At 45.5% G+C, this 23,182-nt stretch overlaps 1 protein-coding gene across 1 annotated transcript in view; it reads left to right on the top strand.

Annotated features, from left to right (window-relative positions):
- LOC112606835 (GRAM domain-containing protein 1B) overlaps positions 1-23,182 on the top strand; it is a 277,260-nt gene that overhangs the window by 118,536 nt on the left and 135,542 nt on the right. The window contains exon 2 of the mRNA XM_025357752.1: positions 5,863-5,940. Within this exon, the coding sequence (XP_025213537.1) occupies positions 5,863-5,940 (78 nt within the window). The remainder of the gene's footprint in view (positions 1-5,862; positions 5,941-23,182) is intronic.

Genomic DNA, 23,182 nt, shown 5'->3' on the forward strand with positions numbered 1-23,182 from the left:
GTATTAATGTGGCCTTCCAGGATAAGCTCCTGCACTAGCATGCTGATCTTAAACAAAACCAGGATTCTGCTTCAGCTGGTTTCCTTCATGAATATCCCAGATTTTACCAAGAGCTTCCACCTTATTTAGGAACATGGTCTACTGTTCCAAAATTTAATTTATACAATGAATTTTATCTGAGGCTTGAATGTACAGCAGGAGGATTTAAGTCATCCTAGTTCCATATCTAGCTGTCTTGAGCGAATGGCAAACAGTTGCTTATACAAATTCCCTTCCTTGCAGTGTTAAGCCATCTTTCAGTCATCCGGTGCCCAGGCAAAGACATTCCAAATCCTAGTTTAGAGTTTCTTTTTCAGGGTTTCCAACAGACCGGTCGTTTCATCTGTGAGTGCCCTCTGCTGGACTTCCTCCAAGTTCTTTTCAACCTCCTGGATCCCAGAGTGGACCCAGACTGGATGCTTGTCCCACTAAGGCTTTGACTCATCTGGAGTGGAGGGGGATGTGCTTTTTGACCTTGTAGCATTCTGCACTCCTTTATCAACACCCTGCATGGAGGTTGCTTTATTCATGGTCTCAGAAGATTGGTAGATTTATTTAGGGAGGAGCGTGAGTTGCCTGGAGTCCAGGTGGCCTGTATCATTGGAAAAGGCTCATAGAAGAGAAGAATTGAAAGGGTGTGTGTGAGAGGGTGAGGCAGTGTCTGAATCTCTGGAAATTCTGCTCAACAATTTTATTTCATGGGATTGAGTGGAGAAGTGGTTGGCGTCAATGCATCAATGCATCTATTTAACTTCTTTTTTTTTTTTTTGAGATGGAGTCTCAGTCTGTCATCTAGGCTGGAGGGCAGTGGCACAATTTTGGCTCACTGCAACCTCCATCTCTCAGGTTCAAGTAATTCTCCTGCCTCAGCTTCCCAAGTAGCTGGGATTATAGACGTGCACCATCACACCTGGCTGATTTTTGTATTTTCAGTAGAGACAGGGTTTCAACATGTTGGCCAGGCTGGTCTCAAACTCCTTACCTCAGGTGATCCACCGGCCTTGGCCTCCCAAAGTACTGGGATTACAGGCGTGAGCCACCGCACCCGGCCCATTTAACTTCTTTAAGACTGTTGAAAAACAAGCTGCAATAATGGGACGAGAGAGGACGAGGCCTCTGCCGAGGGTACTGAAGGAGGACAGATCCAGTATGTACCCTATGCCTGTTGCCACCATGGATTTATCTAGAGTCCCTCCAGCTCAATATTCACTTCTCTGATGTGTTCCCTGCAGCTTTGCAACAGAGGTGTCCGCCAGCTACACCTTATTCATTTTTCTGCTGCTGTTGCATTACAGTCCACAGTGAATATTTGTATGTCTTAAGACGGGGAGCTCCTTGCTGAAGAGACCTTGTCCTGATCATCTTTACAGCACTGTCTCCTAGCACAGTGCTGGGTACATGAGAGTGGTAAATGGAATTGAACTGGAATGCGTTTTCTTCTCATTTCTGCATATCTTCAGTCTATCCAGTGTCAGCACAAAAACCTTGTTGTTGTTAAGACAGAATTCTCTTACTGGTCCCAGAAGGAGATGACATTTCTGCATTCTGTGTTCCCATAGCACTTAATACATACTACTGAGAGTTATCATTTTTCTGCTTTTAAATATAGTTATTTATGTTGAATCTTACTTTCCAGATTCTAAGCACTTTGAGAGCAGGATCTTTGTTTGATTCATGTCTTTCTTTTCCTATAACCCACAAAATGATGCCTTGCATATAGAATAATAGCACCTAGCATTTATATAGCAGTTAAAATGTGACAGATGCTCTTTTCCATACTTCACATTTCTTTTTCTTTCCTCCTTCTTTCTCTTTCTTTCTCTTTTTCTTTCCCTCTTCGACTCCCGTCTCCTCCTCTCCCACCTCCCCCTCCCCTCGTTCTCCCCCTCCCCTCTCCCTCCGCTCTCCCTTCCTTCCCCTCCCCTTTCCTCCCCTCCCCTCCCCTCCCCTCGCACAGTGCTGGGTACATGAGAGTGGTAAATGGTAAATGGAAATGGAAATTGAAATTGTAAGCGGTAAATGGAACTGTCACTGGACTAGCTGTCTGGAGTGAATGGCAAACAGTTGCTTATACAAATTCCCTTCTTTGCAGAGTTAAGGCATCTTTCAGTCATCGATGCCAAGGCAAAGTCATTCCAAATCCTAGTTTAGAGTTTCTTTTTCACGGTTTCCAAAAGACAGTTTCATCTGTTAGTGGCCTCCCCTTCCCCTCCCTCCTGTCTCCCTTCCTTTCCTCTTCCTCCCCTCCCTTCCTTCTCCCTTTCTTTCCTTTCCCTTTCTCTTTCCTTCCCTTTCCTTTTCCCTTTCCCTTTCCCCTTCTCTTTCCTTCCCTTTCCCTTCCCTTCTCTTCTCTTCTTTTTTTTTTTTTTTTTTTTTTGAGACAGAGTCTCACTGTATCGCCCAGGCACGATCTCGGCTCAATGCAACCTCTGCCTCTCTGGTTCAAGTGATTCTCCTGCCTCAGTCTCCCAAGTAGCTGGGATTACAGGTGCTCGCCACCAAGCCTGGCTAATTTTTTTCTTTTTTTTTTTTTTAGTAGAGGTGAGGTTTCACCGTGTTGGCCAGGCTGGTCTCGAACTCCTGACCTCAGGTGATCCACCTGCCTCAGCCTCCCAAAGTTCTGGGATTACAGGCGTGAGCCACCACACCCGGCCTCTTCTCTTTTTCTTTCTTTTTCCTTCCTTCCTCCCACCACAGTCTTCCAAGTAACTGGGACTACAGGTGTACACCATCATGCCTGGCTAATTTTTTTTTTATAGAGATGGGATCTCACCATGGTGCCCAGGCTGATTAGGAACTCCTGGCCTCTTCTCTTTTTCTCTTTTTTTTTTTTTTGTTGAGATGGAGTCTTGCTCTGTCTCCCAGGCTGGAGTACAGTGGCGCAATCTCAGCTCACTGCAAGCTCCGCCTCCCAGGTTCACACCATTCTCCTGCCTCAGCCTGCCGAGTAGCTGGGACTACAGGCGCCCACCACCGTGCCCAGCTAATTTTTTGTATTTTTAGTAGAGATGGGGTTTCACCCTGTTAGCCAGGATGGTCTCGATCTCCTGACCTCGTGATCCGCCCGCCTTGGCCTCCCAAAGTGCTGGGATTACAGGCGTGAGCCACCGCGCTCGGTCCTCTTTTTCTTTCTTTTTCCTTTCTTCCTCTCACCACAGTCTTCCAAGTAGCTGGGACTACAGGTGTACACCATCATGCCTGGCTAATTTTTTTTTTTATAGTGATGGGATCTCACCGTGTTGCCCAGGCTGATTAGGAACTCCTGGGTTTGAGCGATCATCCGGTCTCAGCCTCCCCAAGTGCTGGGATTACAGGCATGAGCCAACCCGCCGGGTTCCGTGTTGTAGTCTCTTAACCATTGTCTTGATGATGCTTCTTGTACACATAGCGTGATATGAATCTTGTTGGATGCACGTAGTTTGATATTTATTTGAAACCAGTGCACAGTTTGAAGGTGACCCATTGTTGCTTTCTTCTCTGCCATCTGAACTGTTTTCTAAGCTATGGGAAGGAAGGCCAGAGTGGGGCGCCAGAAAGGAGGCGGTCCCTGGTTCTGGTTCCTGAGGCTCCTGGCTGGTTTTCTTTGTTGTAGTTCTGGTTTGGAAGTCAACAGTGCCATCTAGTGGTTTAACTTGCAAATATCAGCTTAGAATTATTTTTCTGAAATCCTGGTACATGGCCTTGAGTCTAGCCCCCTTTATTAGTTTAAAATTTTGATTGCCAGGGGGAGGATGGGGGGACTAGGAAGAACCAGCTCATCCTGGCTCAGCGGGGTCAAGTGTGACCTCTGCTTTGAAGAGGCTGCAATGCTGATTGTGGTTGGCTTGGTTGAGCCCCGTTGACTGTTTTAAGTGGTGTGTTCTCCTGCTGTGTAGACCCTGCCTCTGGAGCTGTGTGGGCTTTGGAATTTGAGTTACAGTCATCTGTGTGCTGCCTACTGTGGAGTGACACTTGTCCCAGGTTGTATATAAGAGGATGCTCTAACAGGCCAGTTCCAAGTAAGACATCTCATGAGTTAACAACATTGTAGAGAATTTGGTTATGAGGAGTTCGTAATAGGCAAGTCCATCCGAGCTGGCAAAGTGAAAATGATGAGCAGCCACTGCATCGTGAACAAGCCGTAAAAACGTGCTGCATGGAAAGGAAAGAGCAAAGGATTCCCTACACAGTGAGTTCTGCCGAGCAGCTGGAGGCGTTGTGTACAGCGCTGTTCTGGTTTCTGGTATGTGTGGTAATGTGTATGGTTTCTTGTGTCTGTGTTTGAAAGTTGGATGTAAATTACTTTTCAGGTCATTTACTTCTTGCTGGAAGAATGGAACATAAGAGCATGTGGTAACTGTAACCACAGAACTCGTGCTTTGGCTGAGAGTGTACAGACACTGGAGCAAGCACTTGCTCTGCAAGATTGTCCAGTTTGCGTTCTGCCGGGCATCTAGGCTAAGGAATATCCTCTGTAGAGACCAGTGCACCTTAGTGCAGCAGATGATCCACCAGAACAAGGAGAAAATGATGGGTATGTGGTAGCCTTGGTTATAGTGACATTTATGGTAATAGGGATTTATTATTAGTAGAACCTATGTAAAGCAGAGGTTGGCCAACTTTCTGGTAATACGGATTTATTATTAATAGAACCTATGTAAAGCAGGGGTTGGCCCACTTTCTCTGTACAGGGCCAGATGGTGAGCACTGTGGGCTTTGTGGGCCTATAGTGCCCACAACTCTGCCTTAGTTACTCAATTCTGCCTTCACCACTCAGCTCTGACATGGTAGCAGGAAAATAGCCAAAGATAATATGTAAATGTAGGCGTGGCTGTGTTCCCGTAAAACTTCATTTCTGGACACTAAATTTAAATTTCACATCATTTTCACCTGTCATGAAATATTCTTTTTTGGATTTTTTTTCTTCCAACCACTAAAAAGTACAAAAAGCATCCTTAGCTCACGGGGCTGAGTGAAAACATGTGGCTCTAGGTTGAGCCTAGAGTTTCTAGTTTGTGGACTCCTGATCAGATGGCTGGAGTATTTAATAATAATTAATGAAAATGATTTGTTCATCAGCTATGTGGGCAGTTAGTGTCATGAGTGTCTGATAAGCTTTTCTCTGCCTGGAGTAAAAGGAAAGGCCATTCTTTCCCATATTACTATAAGATATGACCTCCCAAAAGAACTCTGCCTGAACTAAAGCTGTGTAATTATCTCACCTACAGTGCTTTAAGGTGTGGGGTTCCACGCTTTATTCCCTCTTCTATTTCTTATCCTCCTCAGCCTCCCCCAGAGGCAGAGTAGCAGACTAAGTGACCCCAGACCCCATCCAGCCTTTTGCCTTACTGGGGAAGCAGAGTAGGTGACTCCTGGCCCCATCCAGTCTTCTGTCTTACTGGAATCTCCCTCCTCCCACACCTCTCACACCCTTCCCCCAACACCCCACCCAGTCCACGTCAGTGGTTTGAGAGTCTCTGGTGGGCTGAGGAGAATTGGATTATAATCCCATCAGAGAGAGGAAGAGGAGTGGGCAGAGAGAATGCTGGAGGCATTTGCTGGTTATGGTATATATAGCCAGGGAAGAGCGTGGTAGCAGGGCGAGATGGGCCTCTTCTGTTTTGGCTGGCAAAAGACAGTCTGCAGGTGTGATGGCCGGGGATTTTACCAGCCTTGTGTCGTTTCTCATATGGTCTAACTGTGCATTCTCTATGCTAGACTTACTTGGGGGAACTTGTATCTTTAAAATTTTGTAAGCCCATGTCTTTGTCTAGTCTAAGTGACCTCCCCCAGGGTTGAGAAAGAAGCTGAAGTTAACGGTTGATATCCTGTGTCTTTCCTCAGCAGCCAACAGAGCAGTCAGCAGAGCAGCCACGATGATGATTCTAGCAGGTTCCTGAGTCCTCGAGCGCGGGAAGAAAGGTAAGGTCCAACTTGGAGGGCGAGATGGGGGCAAAGAATAGAGGGGGTGGGGTGGAATGTTTGAGGAAGATTGTGCCTCTGCTTTGTGCAAAATAAAATGTGGAAAACTGAAGAGGAATGAGAGAGCCTCAGACCTCTGTGCTTGACTGATTAGAAAGACAAAACTTTCACCCCAGAAAGGAAAAGGGGCAACACAAAGGGGCTGGTCTGGAGGCTTTTTGTGTTCAGCAAAAGAAGTCAACATGTGGCAAAGCAAATAGGTTGAAAAGACTTCATACTGAGCCGGGTGTGGTGGCTTACACCTAATCCCATTACTTTGGGAGGTCAAGGCGGGTGGATCACTTGAGGTCAGGAGTTCAAGACCAGCCTGGTCAACATGGTGAAGCCTCATCTCTACTGAAACTACAAAAATTAGCCAGACACGGTGGCATGTGCCTGTAATCCCAGCTACTCCGAGGCTGAGGCAGGAGAATCGCTTGAACCCGGGAGGTGGAGGTTGCAGTGAGCCAAGATCGTGCACTCCAGACTGGGCGACAGAGGGAGACTCCATCTAAAAAAAACAAAAACAAAAAACAAAACCTTACAGTAGAGTTAGGACTTGAGTCATGCCCTATAGGTTGGGTACAATGTGGATCAGGAGGTGAAGGGCATTTTGTGCCCGAGGAAGTTGCATAGCCCAGGATGTCAGGTGTCGGATGGCGTCAGATGGCAGCAGGGTTAATGAAAAATGAGGCGGGATGTCTGGGATGCAATGAGAATATAGAGGCTCTTCAATGCTTGGTTGAGGATGGGAGATACAGCTAGCTAAGCACTCAGTGTGAGGCCCAGCCAGCGCCTGCTTCGCACAGTGCCTGTGAATGGTAGACAGTGGTGGATTTGCCATAGCAAGTTAAACTTCTTTGCCTACAGAAAGCTGATGGTGTTGATGTTAACTAAAAGGAAGTCTCAGCTGGCCTACCGCGGAGGCTCTGCTTTTCGTCTAGCTCTGTTTATCGTTTTTATCAACGAGCTGGGTGAAAAAGCAGAAGGTGCTTTTACCACATTTGTCAACTTATGGTGGACCCTCTGCTGAGAGGGGGTAGAGGACACTAAGTATGATAGAATCAAGATTTATTATTATTTTGAGTAGAACAATGGGTGGAAACCAAGGAGATGTTTTCTTTTTAATGGAAATGTGATTTTTTTTTTTCCTTAGAGTCTCGCTCTGTCTCATAGGCTGGAGTACAGTGGTGCAATCTCAGCTCACTGCAACCTCCACCTCCTGGGTTCAAGTGATTCTCCCACCTCAGCCTCCAGAGTAAGTGGGGTTACAGGCATGTGCCACCACACCCCTCTAATTTGTAATTTTAGTGGAGACGGGGCTTCGCCGTGTTGGTCAGGCTGGTCTTGAACTCCTGGCCTCAAGTGATTCACCTGCTCCGGCCTCCCAAAGTGCTGAGATTACAAGTGTAAGCCACCATGCCCGGCTCACTATGAAGTCTTGAAATGTCTATGAAATATGATATTATCTTGTATATTTATATTAGAAAAGATTTATTTCACAAGTGTAGAATTGCCACAGGGAGCCTAATTTGATAGGATTTCATGTGAAAAAGAAAGAATATTTTTATTTGCCAGCCAAATATGAGCCAATAATATGACACAACTACCAAATGATCTTCGAAAGTTTTTAATTCATTCATGGGAGCAGGGTGCATGGATTAAAAGAAAAAAAAAGACGTCACTATAATCTATACTAGTATGATCATATTTCATGTATTATTCCAGTTCTTTGGAAGTAGATACTGATGCATTAGAGTCCAGAAAAGAATGATTATATGATAAATATATCATTATAATATGAGTTGATTGTGGCCCTGCATGGCGGCTCACACCTGTAATCCCAGCATTTTGGGAGGCTGAGGCAGGCAGATCACTTGAGGCCAGGAGTCTGAGACCAGCCTGGCCAACAAGGGGAAGCCCCGTCTCTGCTAAAAATACAAAAATTAGCCGAGCATGATGGCGCATGCGTGTAGTCCCAGAGATTTTTGGATATCTGAAAGCTGAAGAAATAGAATTGGAGGGTTAGAAGTCAGTGAGAAGGATTGCAGCTCAGGATAAGAAAGTGCTCTTCCGTGATAGAGCTGTACTCACTTGGATTTTCTATCTGAGAACTGAGAGCTAAGTGACTAACGGGTGGGGCATGTGTACAGTGTGGATATGCTGAACAAAGGGATGGTTCACATTCCAGGCGGGACAGCAAGCGATTTCATCACACTTCTCAGGATGACACGTAATTTGAAACTGATGAATTGTTTATTTCCATTTAATATTTTCTTTTATTTTTATTTTTATTTTTATTTTTTATTTTTTTTTGAGATAGGATCTCTGTCACCCAGGCTGAAGTGCAGTGGCGTGATCTCAACTCACTGCCTCTAGGGCTTAAGTGATTTTTCCCATCTTAGCCTCCTGAGTATCCGGGACTATAGGCACCTGCCACCATACCTGGCTAATTTTTGTATATTTTTGTAGAGACGAGGTCTTGCTACATTTCCCCAGCTGCTCTGAACTACTGAGGTCAAGTGACCCGCCTGCTTCAGCCCGCAAAGTGTTGGTATCACAGGCGTTAGCCACCACCCCACTTAATATCTTCTGACTACACTTGACTGTGGGTAACAAACCGCAGGTAAGGGGGGGACTACTGTAATCTCTCCCTTTCATAGGAGTGTTCAAGCAAAAGCTGGGTGCTGTGTCAAAAGGGATTTCGTTCTGGTTGAGAGAGTGGAACCTCTCTAGTCCTTATTTCTTTAGGTTATAAGGTCTTGTGAGTTCTGCCCTAGTTCTCAGTTTTGTGCCCCCTATTAATCAAAACAGTTCAGCTCATCGATTTAGACCCATGCATATGGAGACATGGCACTCCCAAGGAGCAAAGACTAATCATCCTTGTCAAGATGCTTAATCAGGTATGATCTGATCTGATGGCAGTTCTCTCAGTCCCTAGAGTACCCTCCACTGTCTGTGCAAAGCTTTCTAGATTGCAGCAATCATAATCTCAAAATTAGAAGAGGCCACAGAGGTCCCCCAGCACAGCCACCTTCCCTGTGCTGTGCACCAAACATCTCCAGAAGTATACTGTCCATTTTTGAGCGTGATGTCTTTGGCTGTTCTTCTACCAGTTCTATGATTGACAGTTCCTTAACTCACTTTATATTATCTCTGCTGCTTGGGGCATTCCTGGAAGAGATGAGTAGTGCTGAGATGCATATACCCTAATATATTTTTCCCAAGGACATAGCTGCTTGCTAACTAGAGAGAACTCTGCCTTTTGTTTGGTATTTGGGACTTTACATTGATATAAATTCTGTTCTAACTTCTCCTTTCTAACCGCTCACTCCTCCCACCAAAGGAAATGTTACAAAGGTTCTCCCATCTAAACCTCTGCCCAGAAAAACTCTCTCGATTTCTTCCCTGGTCCGTTGTTCCCATCTTGGCCCACTCGCAGCCCCCTAAGCTCTTGATGGTGGATGGAGATATTGTTTTGCATCAACTCACTTTGGAGAGTATGAGGAACAGAGAGAATGTGGTCAGAAGTATGCTTCCTCTGGCGGTCCCTGTGACCGGCCCACCCCACCCACCCCCAAAACCTCGGAAATTGGCTCTAGTGTGTGTTCACTCACCGTTGCCCTTCTGAAGAAAGTCTTTGTTCTCTTCTTGGCTGCTGGGTTCCTTCTCCTGGAGAGAACAAGTTTCCGGAGCTCAAATTAGTCTCCCAGGCTCAGCTCAGAACTAACTCACACTCTGCACCTGATTCTTCCTCCCCACTTAAGAGTCTCCAGGTGTTTAGGACTTTGATCTGTGATGTTCTGACCTGGGGTGAGATTGGAACCCTGGGGAGATGGGGGCAGTGGTGGGCATCTGGCCTATGCTCCTCGTTCTGGCCCCCTCTGAGGGACAGTGCACCAAGCCATGAATGGCGGCATTTCCTGCACTGGTGCGGCCTCCCTGCAGTCCTCTTTTTACTCTTCGTAATGCCCCTGGGTGGCAGGTGGAGCTGCTGGTATTGTCACTGACCGAAAATGATCAAGGATGAGGTGGATATTATGGATTTTTTTTTTCCTGTGGCTGCTTCTAATTTTCCAAACCACATCATCAATTGTACCATGAAAAATTGTTTCATAGAGCAGGCGAAATAATTAACATTGATTTCTTCTACTTTAAAGATTCAAATTATAACCTTTCAGTACCGGATGCACTTTCAACGGGTTTAATAAAATATTGTTTTTTTTTTTTCTTGTTTTTGTGTAAGGTTCGGAACGGTTATCATTAATTTAGAGACTACATAGCTACCCTGCTATACACGGCAGTGGGTAGAATGCTTTCATATGGTGTTCAAACCTAAGGATTTCTGAGAAAGGTTTTTTCCTTATTCACACTGGTGCTCTGTCCTGAAGGAAAGCCTTTGGAACCATGACAGGAGTAGAGGGTAGGTTAAAGGATTGTGACATACATTTGCTGGGTGGGTGTGGCATGAGCGAGAAGGGTTGATTTTTATGAAAATGTGTTTATTAGGAAATGGAGATTGTCTCAGAGATAAGAATAATTTTTCCAGGTTTCCAGTAGAAAGCAAAATAGGTAACTTCCCCAAAGTGTGTGTGTAATGGAATGCAGGACATTAATTCATTCTTTTTTTTTCCTTTTGAGACAGAGTCTTGCTCTGTTACGCAGGCTGGAATAGTGGCACAATCTTGGCTCACTGCAACCTCCACCTCCCAGGTTCAAGGGATTCTTCTGCCTCAGCCTCCTGAGTAGCTGGGACTATAGGTGTGTGCCACCATGCCTGGCTAATTTTTGTATTTTTTGGTAGAGACAGGGTTTCACCATGTTGGCCAGGCTGGTCTAGAACTCCTGACCTCAAGCAATCCACCTGCCTCTGTCTCTCAAAGTGCTGGGATTACAGGCATGAGCCACTGCACCCAGCCTAACTGTGCATTTGTAAAGGCAATTTACTTAGTGTTACTCAACCCTCAACCGTAGTTACCTCCTTTGTAAAAATTTGATGTCCATTGGATTTTCTTGTAAAGAATACATGAGAAAACAGTTGTAAAGAGCCATTAAGTAGGTGCTTGACAAATGGTAGCTGTTCGTGCTCTGATTCTGGCTATCATAACATTTTACTCTCAGTTTCCTACCAGATCTTACATTCTTCTGTTCTTGACAAAGCCGGGCACCATGGCTCACCCCTGTAATCCCAGCACTTGGGGAGGCCGAGGTGGGTGGATTGCCTGAGCTCGGAAGTTCGAGACCAACCTGGGCAACATGGCAAAACCCCATCTCTACCAAAAATACAAAAAATTAGCTGGGCATGGTGGCATGTGCCTGTGGTCCCAGCTACTTGGGAGGCTGAGGTACAAGATCCCTTGAGCCTGGGAGGCGAAGGTTGTAATGAGCCTAGATTGTGCCACTGCAGTTCAGCCTGGGTGACAGAGTGAGACCCTGTCTCAAAAAATACAAATAAAAATAAAAATAAAGAAAAAGCAAAGACAGAATGAAGGTATAGAATATTGAGCATCTGCAAATGTCACACATATATACTCCGGATAAATAGACTAAGTTGTGCTATTTCCCCCTCAAGAAACTGATTCTCTTATGGTGTGATATACCTACAAATAAACAAGTATAATAGAATGTAATAGTTGACTTAAAGAATTATGCATAAGGTAATACAACTGAAGAATTTTACAAGCTGGGTGTGGTGGCTCATGCCTGTAATCCCAGCAATCTGGGAGGCAGAGAGGGGTGGATCCCTTTGAGGCCTGGAGTTCGAGACCAGTCACCAACATGGCAAAACCCCATCTCTATTAAAAATACAAAGATTAGCTGGGTGTGGTGGTGTGCGCCTGTAGTCCCAGCTACTCAGGAGGCTAAGGTTGGAGAATCACTTGAGTCCGGGAGGCAGAAAGTGCAATGAGCTGAGATCGCACCACTGCACTTCACCCTGGACAACAGAGTGAGACTCTGTCTCAAAAGAAAATGAAGAAGTTCACTAAGTGCTTACTATGTACTTAAACCTGTGCAGTAAACTTTGCATACATTTTAAAATATAATCCTCTCAACAGCCCTATCAAGTACATGCCATTATCTGCATATTAGAGTTTAGAAAAACCAAGGCTTGGGGAATTAAACTTGCCACAGAGAAACACAGCTACTGTTTGGGGTGAGGGCAGGGGTGGGAGGGTTTCCAGAAAACTCCACAAAGGGGGCTGTGCTTCAGCTGAGAACTGCAAGAGGAGTAGGAGTCTGTCACATGGACAGCATTTGCAAGTGAGGGAACAAGATGTACATAAGCATGGAGGCGGGAGAAAGCAAGGCATGTTGAGGAACCACAAATACTTCAGTGTGCTGCAGCATCATATTCTATGAGAGGGGTAGTTAGTGAGTGGCCAGGAAAGGCCTTTGGACAGGTAGGCAAGTGCCTGGTCATGCCATGTCCTGCTGTAATAAGGAGTGAGTGTTCTTTATGGATGATTGGAAACCACTACGTTATGTTTTTTTGTTTGTTTGATTTTATTTTTTTAGAGATGGAGTCTTGCTCTGTTGCCCAGGCTGGAGTACAGTGATGCAGTCTCGGCTCACTGCAACCTCCTCCTCCTGGATTCAAGTGAATGCCCTGTCTCAGCCTCCTGAGTAGCTGGGATTAGCTGGGCGTCCGCCATCATGCCCAGCTAATTTTTGTATTTTTAGTAGAGACAGAGTTTCACCATGTTGGCCAGGCTGGTCTCGAACTCCTGACCTCAGGTGATCTGCCTGCTTTGGCCTCCCAAAGTGCTGGGATTACAGATGTGAGCCACCGCACCCAGCTGCCACTGAGTCATGTTGAGAAACAGGGTACCCGTGTGTCTTAGTTCAGGCGACTATAACAGAATACCATAGACTGGGTGTGTTGTACATCACAGAAAATTATTTCTTTCCATTTTGGAGTCCGGGAAGTCCAAGACCAAGATGTGGGCATTCAGCGAGTGGTGAGGTCCTGTTGTCTTCATAGACAGCTGTCCTCTTGCTGTGTCTTACATGGTAAAAAGGAGAACTCTGGTCTAGTGAGCCCCCTTATAGGGGCACTAATTACATTCATGAGGGCTCCATTTTCATGATTTATGACCCCGCCTCTTAACACCATTGCACTGGGGGTTAGGATTTCAACATATCCAGTTGGGGGTGGGGCACCAACACTGAGTCTGTAGCACCAGGTCGCTCCCAGATATTCCTGTGAGAAAAATTACACCTGAGAGGTGTTCAGAGTTGAGTCCTAGCCCCTCCAGGGCTGTGGAGGACGGATACCTCCCCCAGGGGCTCTCCAGGCTGGGCATTTGGGCATGGTGGATGCCAACCTGGATAACCTGTGGCCCAGCATTAACTGCCTGCCTGGCCCTGCTGTCTGCTAGGCAGGGATTCCAAGACGAAGACGTGGTCCCTGCTCTTGAGTAATTCTGCAGCCCCATGACTTAACGTGGCCATCAGGCATCAAGAACAAGGCCATGTGGGTGATGACACGTGGGAATGGAGGTGTGAACCTGGGGAGCCGATCTTCTCCCCTTGCCACCCCACGGCCCCAACTGAAAGCTTTGGCCCTTCTCCTCCCTGCTTGCCACCCCACGGCCTTGACTGAAAGCTTTGGCCCTCCTCCTCCGCTGTCACACTCAGTGAGGGGGAGCCCTACCCCAGAAGTGTATCTCACGAGAGCATCAGGGACGCAGTGAAAGGGTGATGCTCAAGGGAGACAGGAAGAGAGAGCAACATAAAGAAGTGGCTCCATGCCCACGGTGCACCCTGGTCAGCAGAGGAAGGAGTGTGGGACCCGATGGAAATTTGGAGCTCAGGGAAAATGGTGGGGGGGCTTTACCTCTCTTGTGTAGCCCCTCGAGACTGACCCCTTGATGGCCCAGGAACAGCAGGTGCTAGAGGAATGGTATCCATGTGGGCATGGAAATGAGGCAGATTCTGGGGCCACCGGACCAAGGAGAGAGAAGGGCTTATCAGCACCCACCCAGGGAGCCTGTCCATTTATGTTTTCAGATAAAGGGTCCTAGAAGAGTTTAAAAAAAAAAAAAGAAAAAGAAAAAAAAGAAATCATACCTGGCCTGTGGTTAATGTGTATGTGCCTACTAGTCGTATTATCATTAAAATACTGGGTTGAGGAGGAAGGATTTGAGGAGCAGAGGTGGCAGTGAGTTTAATTTAGACATGTAGCGTGAACTACTCGTGGAGTGTGCCAGTGGAGAGATACACTGGGCCATTGGCTATGCCGTTTGAAGCTCAGGGGGACGAGACTGAGCGTGCTAGTTGGGCAGCCACCACTATGGAAGAGCACAGCAATGAGAATGTAGTTGAGGCAAGAGTCTTAGGATTAGCAAAGTTTAAGCAGAAGACAAAGGAAGGAAGAATTTTAAAAGATTGTCCATTGAAGCCAAGATGACTAGGAAATAGTAATGGAGAAGCAAGAAAGAATAGTTGAAAGGGTAGAAATAGGTAAGAAAAGGACTAAAAGGAATCCTCTGCAGTGGCAATTTGTGGAGATCATTGGTTACCACAGAGCACTTTCAGAAGAGTATATCTGAGGGGAGGGAGAAGAGACTGACCGTAGTGATTTCATTCTAGAAGTCTGCCTGGGAAGAAGAGAAATAGGGAGGATACCTAGAGGGGAACACAGGGATGACTGGGGAAAATTATTATTTCAATATGGAGAGACAGAAGCACTTTTTTGTAATCTCTGAAGTAGAAATTGATAGCTCAAGGCCAAGAATTTCAGGGAGGGTAAATTCATTTGTTCATTCATTCGACAAACTGATCAATTATGCACTATCGGCCAAGTGTGATGGCTGGTGCCTGTAATTCCAGTGCTTTGGGAGGCTGAGGTGGGAGGATCACTTGAGGCTAGGAGTTTCAGACTAGCCTGGGTAACCTGGAAAAACCTCGTCTCTACAAAAAATAGCTACTGCACTCCAGTCTGGGCGTAGAGCAAGACCCTGTCTCAAAAAAGAAAAGAAAGAGCAGTATGTACTGGGGTTTCCAGTCTTGTTGAAGGGAGAATATTAAACACGTTTGAGAATATGCAAACTTGGAATTTGGATGGGTGTCTTAAAGGAAGGGGACATAGTACCAGGCAAAGTGTACCGAAGAAGCTGGACCCGGCCAGAGGGGTTGGGGCCAAGGTGTAAGGCTTGGGCAAAGACTAGAAGGATGAATTGGAAACAGTGATGTGAGACAGATGAGATGGTATGGATGAGATGAGGCAGGAGCTTTGATGGCCAGGATGACCAGGATATAGTAATAGAGAAGCAAGAAAGAATAGTCAAAAGAGTCTTGGTCTTTATTTTAAAGCCCAGGAAGCCACTGAAGATCTTTGAGACAGGAGATGACAGGATCAGATTTGCTTATGAAAAAATTGCTCACAAAAACACAGAGGCTGTTTCATGGATACTGGGAGATCAGCTGAGGTCCTTAGGAGACTGTTACTATATCCAAGCTAAGGATGTTTGTGTCTTGGAATGTGGATGGTGATAGTGAAAAAAAGAAGTAGACAAATTCAAGATATGTTTAGGAGATAAAATGTCCAGGGCTTGATGATGAATTGGGTACATATGGGTGTGAGAGAAGGGAGGTGTTCAAAGTTGAGTCCTAGGATTCCAGCTTGCTCAGCTAGGGGGTGCCATCTGTTGAAAGATAAGGAAGCAGAGTTTTAGAGGAGGCAAGAGAAGGTGGGTCCAGATCACAGGTGAGAAGATTACCTTTGAACAGGGGAGACTGATTGAGGTGGATGCAGTGAGTTCCTAGGTGCTATGGTAGGAAGGCGAGGAGGTTCGTGGCAGCAGTATATTTTCTCTGTGTGATGGAAAATGATGTCTCCTAAGTGAAGGTGGAATGAGAATAGTGTGATGTTTAGATATAATTAATTTTGGAACTTTTTTTGTGTCAGCTTTTCTCCAAGTACCTTAAAAGACATTTGTGGCTGGGTGCAGTGGCTCATGCCTGTAATCGCAGCACTTCAGGAGGCTGAGGCAAGTGGATCACCTTAGGTCGGGAGTTTGAGAACAGCGTGGTCAAAATGGTGAAACTCTGTCTCTACTAAAAATACAAAAATTAGCAGGTGTGGTGGTACACACCTGTAGTCCCAGCTGCTTGGGACGCTGATGCACAAGAATCATTTGAACTCAGGAGTCAGAGGCTGCAGTGAGCCGAGGTTGTGCCACTGTTCTCCAGCCTGGGTAAGAGAGCAAGACTCTCCCTCTCTCTCTCTCTCTCTCTCAAAAAAAAAAAAAAAAAAAAAAGGACTTTCATGTCTTACATGTCATGTTAGGGCTCACCTCATTTCTTCCAGTTGAGGGAGGGAGGTGAGTCTTATCACACCTATTTTATAGGTACAGGAGTACGCTGTGGCTAATTCTGTTGCAGCACTTACCACATCCTTGTGTGCTATGTGATTTATCTGTCTCCCTGTTAGTTGATGAGATCCTGGGGACAGAAACTGTGTATTTCTGTTGTCTCTTGTGTCCAGCACAGAGTAGGTGCTCGGAAATGGTTTGGGATTTGGAATTCAGGAACAAATGAATGGAGAAACCAAGGTATTGACATTTGAGGTCAAGGGGCAAGTTTTAGGAGTTGACGCCGTCGTGCTAGAGTAAGATCGTCACTGCCAACTCGGGTCTAGCCACTGGGATAGATAGCTTCCTAGTCGAAGAAGAAGTCTTTTCAATTTTGCTTATTCTGTCCCAGAAATATATCCCCAGTAGCATATTTCCAGAATAGTCTAGCTCCATCTACCTGCCTGGCCAATGAATTCCCCATGGACTCACGGACACTCCCATGATCCCTTACCATGGGGAGAAAGCCAAGTTGCAAACCCTCTGGGAGCAGTGCCCGCTGCTCCTCCCCTTCCCCCAGCACCAGCAGCTGACATCACATGCAGGTACAGCTTCATCCTCCTTGTCTGAGGACAAAGGAGGGGAGGAAACTCACCAAGTGCCCAGAGCTCTGCCAGATGTTGAAAGATGGAGGAGGGCTTCATTTGGAGCTGTGGCTTGGGCAAAAGGCAGAGGGGATCTCGGTAACACAGGACCCCAGGCTTGCCCACCCTGGGCCCTCCACCTGCCTGTGTTTTATACTGAACCACAGGGAGGGGAGCGCTTATGTGCAGGATTCCACAGTTGACAGCTGGGGTAGCTGCAGGGGCAGCAAGTCCATGCAGCTCCAGAGTGAGCCCCCAGCTCTTGGGGTCCCAGCTGCCATGTGGCCAGCCCTCCCCTGAGCCCAGCATGGTGCAGAATCTACAGCCAGAGACCGTCTCATGCGGCACAGCTGTAAAGCAGGCTTGTCACTACCACGTCTCCTCCCTGAGGAAGAAGCTGGCCTTTCTGCGAGCCAAGTAGGTGGTGGGGACCCTGGAGATGAGGTTTGGGATTGCCCGGGTTGGCTCCGTGTTTGGAGATGTTGTAGGTCCCTGCCCAAGAGGGAGACTCAGTGATCCATTGCAAGAGGCTGAAGGGAAAGGCCAAGGGGTGTGGGTGGCTGTGATGCTGACTAGGAGACTGAGTCTGTGCCTCACTGTGTGCCTCCCAACAAGGTGCCTTGGCCTCCGGGTCCTTCTTCATAACTGGCCAGGGACCATTACTTTTCTCCTTTATGATAAGTTGCTCCAGTCCGTAAAGAAATTGGAAATCTTGAAAAAGGTGCGGTAGGGAACAGTGTAGTTGACCTGGGTAGGGTCCCCTGGGCAGGGGCACTGGCGTCTCTGGGGTGTGGATCATTCCCTTCCACTTATGGGGACCTAAGCGGCAGGTGTTTGGGGCCATTGCTCAGTGTGTTCATTTCTATATCACCTCTTTGGGCACTTTGGTCTGACTCCAGAACTATTTGAGCACACATCAGATGTGGGGCATTTTTTCCTAAAACAGCCCCTGTACCTGGCAGATGGGCTGCAGTGGCACCTGGCTGAATCTGCCCTGCCCTCCTGGCCTCTGTAACTAGAAGAAGGAGGAGATTTCCTGGAGGAGGAAGAGGTTCCAGCCCCTAAGATTAGAATTAAATTTGAAGGCTGGCAGGCATTCAAGACAGAGTGTCATGTAAACTTACGGGCAGGTTTGTGTGTTTTTGCTTTTGTTTTGGCATGAAGAGAAACATCACTGAGAAAGATGGAATGAATGAAGTGAGGAGGGAAAAGGAAGGAGAAAGGCAGAAAGAGAGGCCAAAGGGATTTCAGAGGTAGGGAAAGGCTAGAGGCAGTAGGTGGCTTTACCTCAATCCTCTCTCTCTCTCTCTCTCTCTCTCTCTCTCTCTCTCTCTCTCTCTCACACACACACACACACACACACACACACACACACACACACACATACACACACAGGCATAGATGCCTGTGATTGTTTAGCTATCTATTGACAAGGGTTTCTCATGGCTGAAGTTTTGAGGCTGGTGAGCAAAGACTATGTCCCTCTCTGATTAGATGACTTCTCTGGTACTGATATTCAGTGCTGTGCCTTGCACACAGTAGGTTCTCAACAGATAATGGTAGAATAAGGAAGTCTCTGACCCTGTGATGTGGTGCAAGGACAAGATTCAGTAATGGCTGCGGGGAACTCAAGTTTTGGAGACCAAAAGACCTGAGTTTAAATTCCAGCTCTACCACATCCTAGCTGTGGTGCTTTTGCAAAATCATTTCATCCTCTCTGAATGTTTCCTTTCTGAAAAATGAAGAAAATTGTACTTATTTTATGGAGCTTGTGGGGATCGAACTAAGATAAAATAAGAAAGGCACTTAGCACTGTGTCTGGACGTAGCACACAGTAAGTGGCAGCTTGTGTCACTGCCAGCAAACAGTAGGCTTGGGCTTAGCCTGCAAAGGGTGTGGAAGGTGAGTTCTGAGCTCTTAGAGAACCAGGAGGTTTGCAAACTTATTAAGGGAAGCCACACATGAGTCCATGAGAGGTAATGTTTGACTTCCCAGTTGCCAGGGGAAGCCAGTTATATAAGCTCTGGTCTTCACTGTCCTGGTGAGAGACAGCTGCCTTGAGGGTGGGGTGAAGAGCCCAGAGTGGCAGTTGTGTGGACGGGCTTCCAGAGCCACCCGCAGGCAGCCCACTCGGACTCCATGTGGAACGTGGGCCCAGAAGGTGTTCAGTTAGTTCCAGCTGATTAGGAAGGGGGCCCCGTCTCAGAAGAGGCTCACTTTGATTAAACGCTGCAGTGGAAGTGTCCCTTTGGAAACAGCTTCAGTAGAGGCCCCAGATGTTCGTATTGTTCAGATCCCAGGAACAGTGTTGTTAATAGTGGTGCTGTTGGTGGAGAGGAAGTTCTGAGTTCTTTCTCCCTGTTAGTGACTCATCACTCAAACTGCCCTCAGCTCAGATTCCTCACCTGGGAGCTGTCGCATCTCAGAGAGGCTGCCTCTTACCCCTTTGTCCCAGTAGGGTTTCTCTCCCTTACTTGCATCAGGATAAATGGCTTACTTTCCATGTTAGCATTAATCACATTATAATTGTATTGATCTGTTGACTTGATCATTGTCTGTCTCCCCAGCTAGTCCCTAAATTGCATGAGAGCAGGGATCATCTTTGTTTTATTGTGTCCCCAACACTTAGCATGGTGCTTGGCACATGATAGTACTTAAATACTAAATGAGTAAATGAACCAATAAATAACCATGTAAGACTTTTTTGTTACCTCTAACATTCTAGGATCATGGGATTTTGTGACTGTAGCCCAAATGGAGGGTAAAGACTGGCCCTTACACATCTATTAACCTTTTTAAACTTCTCATGCTCATGGAAGTGTTTTGATCTGTGACCACCTCTCACATGTTCCCCTTTCTCTGATCCACGTGCACATATGCTTAGGGGGTCACATCGTCTTGTGGAAGACAGCACATAAGGCCATAAGGCCTTTTTTTTTTTTTTTTATATTTGTTCTTGTTTTTTTTTTTTAGGTCTGAGCTAAGTTCTGACTTTTGAGGGCAGGGCAAAGAAGCAAGTGAGCGCTCCTGTCTTGCTCCTACCTCCCCAAGTTCCCAGCTTAGAGCTCCTCTTTAGCAGTCCTGTTTGCTTCTGTGACTGTCAGCAGAACTGTCCGCAGGTGTAACCATCACCTGCTCTGTTTCTCTTACTCCAGCATTTCTTCTTTGTGCCTGAGAAAGGGGAGTTGTTAATTATAGCTCAGCAAACTCCTCTTATCTTTGCTGATGCCATAGTTGGGACTTAGATTTGGACAACTGGCAGAATGGATGGTAATTTTTATTCCCCAGCTTCCCTACTTCCTGCTGGGAGAAATTCCATCCTCCTACCAGCCTCAGCGAAGAAGGAATGTGAGTGGGTGGCAACTCAGGGGCTCAAGGCAGAGAGTCCCATCTCAGGCTTGTCCTGCTCTCTGCTGCATTCTTTGCCTCCCTCGTACTCCAGGGTTGAGATGAAGTCAGGGGATAAACTGCTGGGTTCTCTTTTCAGTCACTCACTGATTAATCATGTAAGCTCGGGAGAGCTCTTTACTACTCCTCGCTTGCTTTTCTAGGTAATGAGGAAGTCATTGTACCAGAAGCTGATGCTCCGGCTTGGATGCAAACACCTATTACTAAAATTTGTTTGAGCACATACCATATATATATATATACACACACACACACACACACACACATACACACACACACAAATGCAGGCACACATACACACACACATAAATTCTGTGTGCATTTCTGTACTAAATATTTTATGTATACTGTAACATAATGAAACAAATTTTAACAAGGTGGAATAAACATACATGTAAATACAAGTCCTAATATGCTTTTTAAAAAATTTAAAAAATTCTATGAATACATAGTAGGTGTATATGTTTATGGGTTACATGAGACACTTTAATATAGGGATGTAATAGTCACAGCATGGAAGATAGGGTGTCCATCCCCTCAAACATGTATTCTTTGTGTTACAAACAATTCAATTATACTCTTTTAGTTATTTTAAAATGTACGATGATTATTGACTATAATCGCCCTGTTGTGCTACCAAATACTAGGTCATATTCTTTCTATTTTTTTTGTACCCATTAATCACCCCACTTCCCCCCTACTTTTCCACTGCCGTTCCCAGCCTCTGGTAACTATTCTACTCTCTATCTCCATGAGTTCAATTGTTTTGCTTTGCTTTTAAGTTCCCACAACTAAGTGAGACCATGCGAAGTTTGTCTTTCTGTGCCTGACTTATTTCACTTAACATTAATGATCTCCAGTTCTATCCATGTTTTTGCAAATGACCGGATCTCATTCTTTTTTTATGGCTGAATAGTACTTCTTTGTGTATATATATCACATTTCATTTATCCAATCATCTGTTGATGGACATCTGGGTTACTTTGAAATCTTGGCTATAGCAGACTGGGCACAGTGACTCATGCCTGTAATCCCAGCACTTTGGGAGGCTGAGGCAGGCGGATCACTTGAGTTCAGGAGTTTGAGACCAGCCTGACCAACATGGCAAAATTCTGTCTCTACTAAAAATACAAAAAGTTAGCCTATAGTCCCAGCTACTTGGGAGGCTGAGGCTGGAGAATTGCTTGAACTTGGGAGGCAGAGGTTGCAGTGAGCCTAGATTGTGCCACTGCACTCCAGACTGGGCAACAGAGTGAGACTTCGTCTCAAACAAAACAAAACAAAACAAAACACAAAAAATAAAATCTCGGCTATTGTAAACAGTGCTGCAAATAAACATAGGAGTGCAGGTATCTCTTTGATATACTGATTTCCTTTATTTTGGGTATATACCCAGCAGTGGAATTGTTGGTCTCTGTTTTTAGTTTTTTGAGGAATTGCCAAACTGTTCTCCATAGTGGTTGTACTAATTTACATTTCCACCAACAGTATACAAGGGTTCTCTTTTCTCCACATCCTCTCCAGCATTTGTTGCTGCCTGTCTCTGTGTATAAGCCATTTTAACTAGTGTGAGTAGTTTTTTTTGTTTTGTTTAGTTTTTTTTTTTTTTTTTTTTTTTTTTGAGATAAAGTCTCATTCTGTCACCTAGACTGGAGTGCAATGATGCGATCTCAGCTCACTGCAACCTCTGCCTCCTGGGTTCAAGCGATTCTCCTGCCTCAGCCTCCTGAGTTGCTGGGATTACAGGAGCCCACCACTACGCCCAGCTAATTTTTTGTATTTTTAATAGAGTTGGGGTTTCACCATGTTGTCCAGGCTGGTCTTGAACTCCAGACCTTGTGAGTCACTGCCTCAGCCTCCTGAGCCACCACGCCCAGCCATCATTGTAGTTTTGATTTGCATTTCCCTGACCATCAATGATGTTGAGCACCTTTTCATATGTCTGTTTGCCAAATGTCTCCCGTTCTGTGGGCTGTGTCTTCACCTTGTTGTTTCTGTCGCTGTGCAGAAGCTTTTTAACTTGATGTGACCCCATTTATTCATATTTGCATTGGTTGCCTGTGCTTGTGTGGTATTATGCAAGACATTTTTGTCCAGACCAATGTCCTGGAGTTTCCCCACAGTTTTCTTGTAGTAGTTTCACAGTTTGAGGTCTTAGGTCTAAGTTTTTAATCCAGTTGGATTTGATTTTTATATACGGTAAGAAATAGGGGTCAAGTTTCATTCTTCTGCATATGGATATCCAGTTTTTCTACCACTATTTATTGAAGAGGCTGTTCATGCTCCAATGTATGTTCTTGACGCCTTTGTCGAAAATAAGTTCACTGTAGATATGTAGATTTAATTCTAGGTTCTCTATTCTGTTATAGGTCTATGTGTCTGTTTTTTTGCTAGTATCATTCTGTTTTGGTTACCATAGCTCTGTAGTATAATCTGAAGTCAGGGAATGTGATTTCTCCACTTTTGTTCTTTTCACTCAGGATAGTTGTGGCTATTCTGGGTCATTTGTGGTTCCACATAAATGTTAGGATTGTTTTTTCTATTTCTGTGAAGACTGTTATCAGTATTTTGATAGGGATTGCATTATATCTGTAGATTGCTTTGGTAGTATGGATTTAACAATATTGATTCTTCTAATCTATGAACATGGAATATCTTTCCATTTTTTTGTGTCCCCTTTTTTTTCTTTTATCAGTGTTTTATAGTTTTCATCATAGAGATCTTTCACTTCTTTGGTTATTTCCTATGTATTTAATTTTATTTGTGACTATTGTAAATGGGATTACTTTTCAGGTTTATCAGATTATTCACTGTTGGTATATAGAAATGCTATTTAGGCCAGGCGCAGTGGCTCAC

This window comes from Theropithecus gelada, chromosome 14 (genome assembly GCF_003255815.1).
Source record: "Theropithecus gelada isolate Dixy chromosome 14, Tgel_1.0, whole genome shotgun sequence".
NCBI lineage: Eukaryota > Metazoa > Chordata > Mammalia > Primates > Cercopithecidae > Theropithecus > Theropithecus gelada.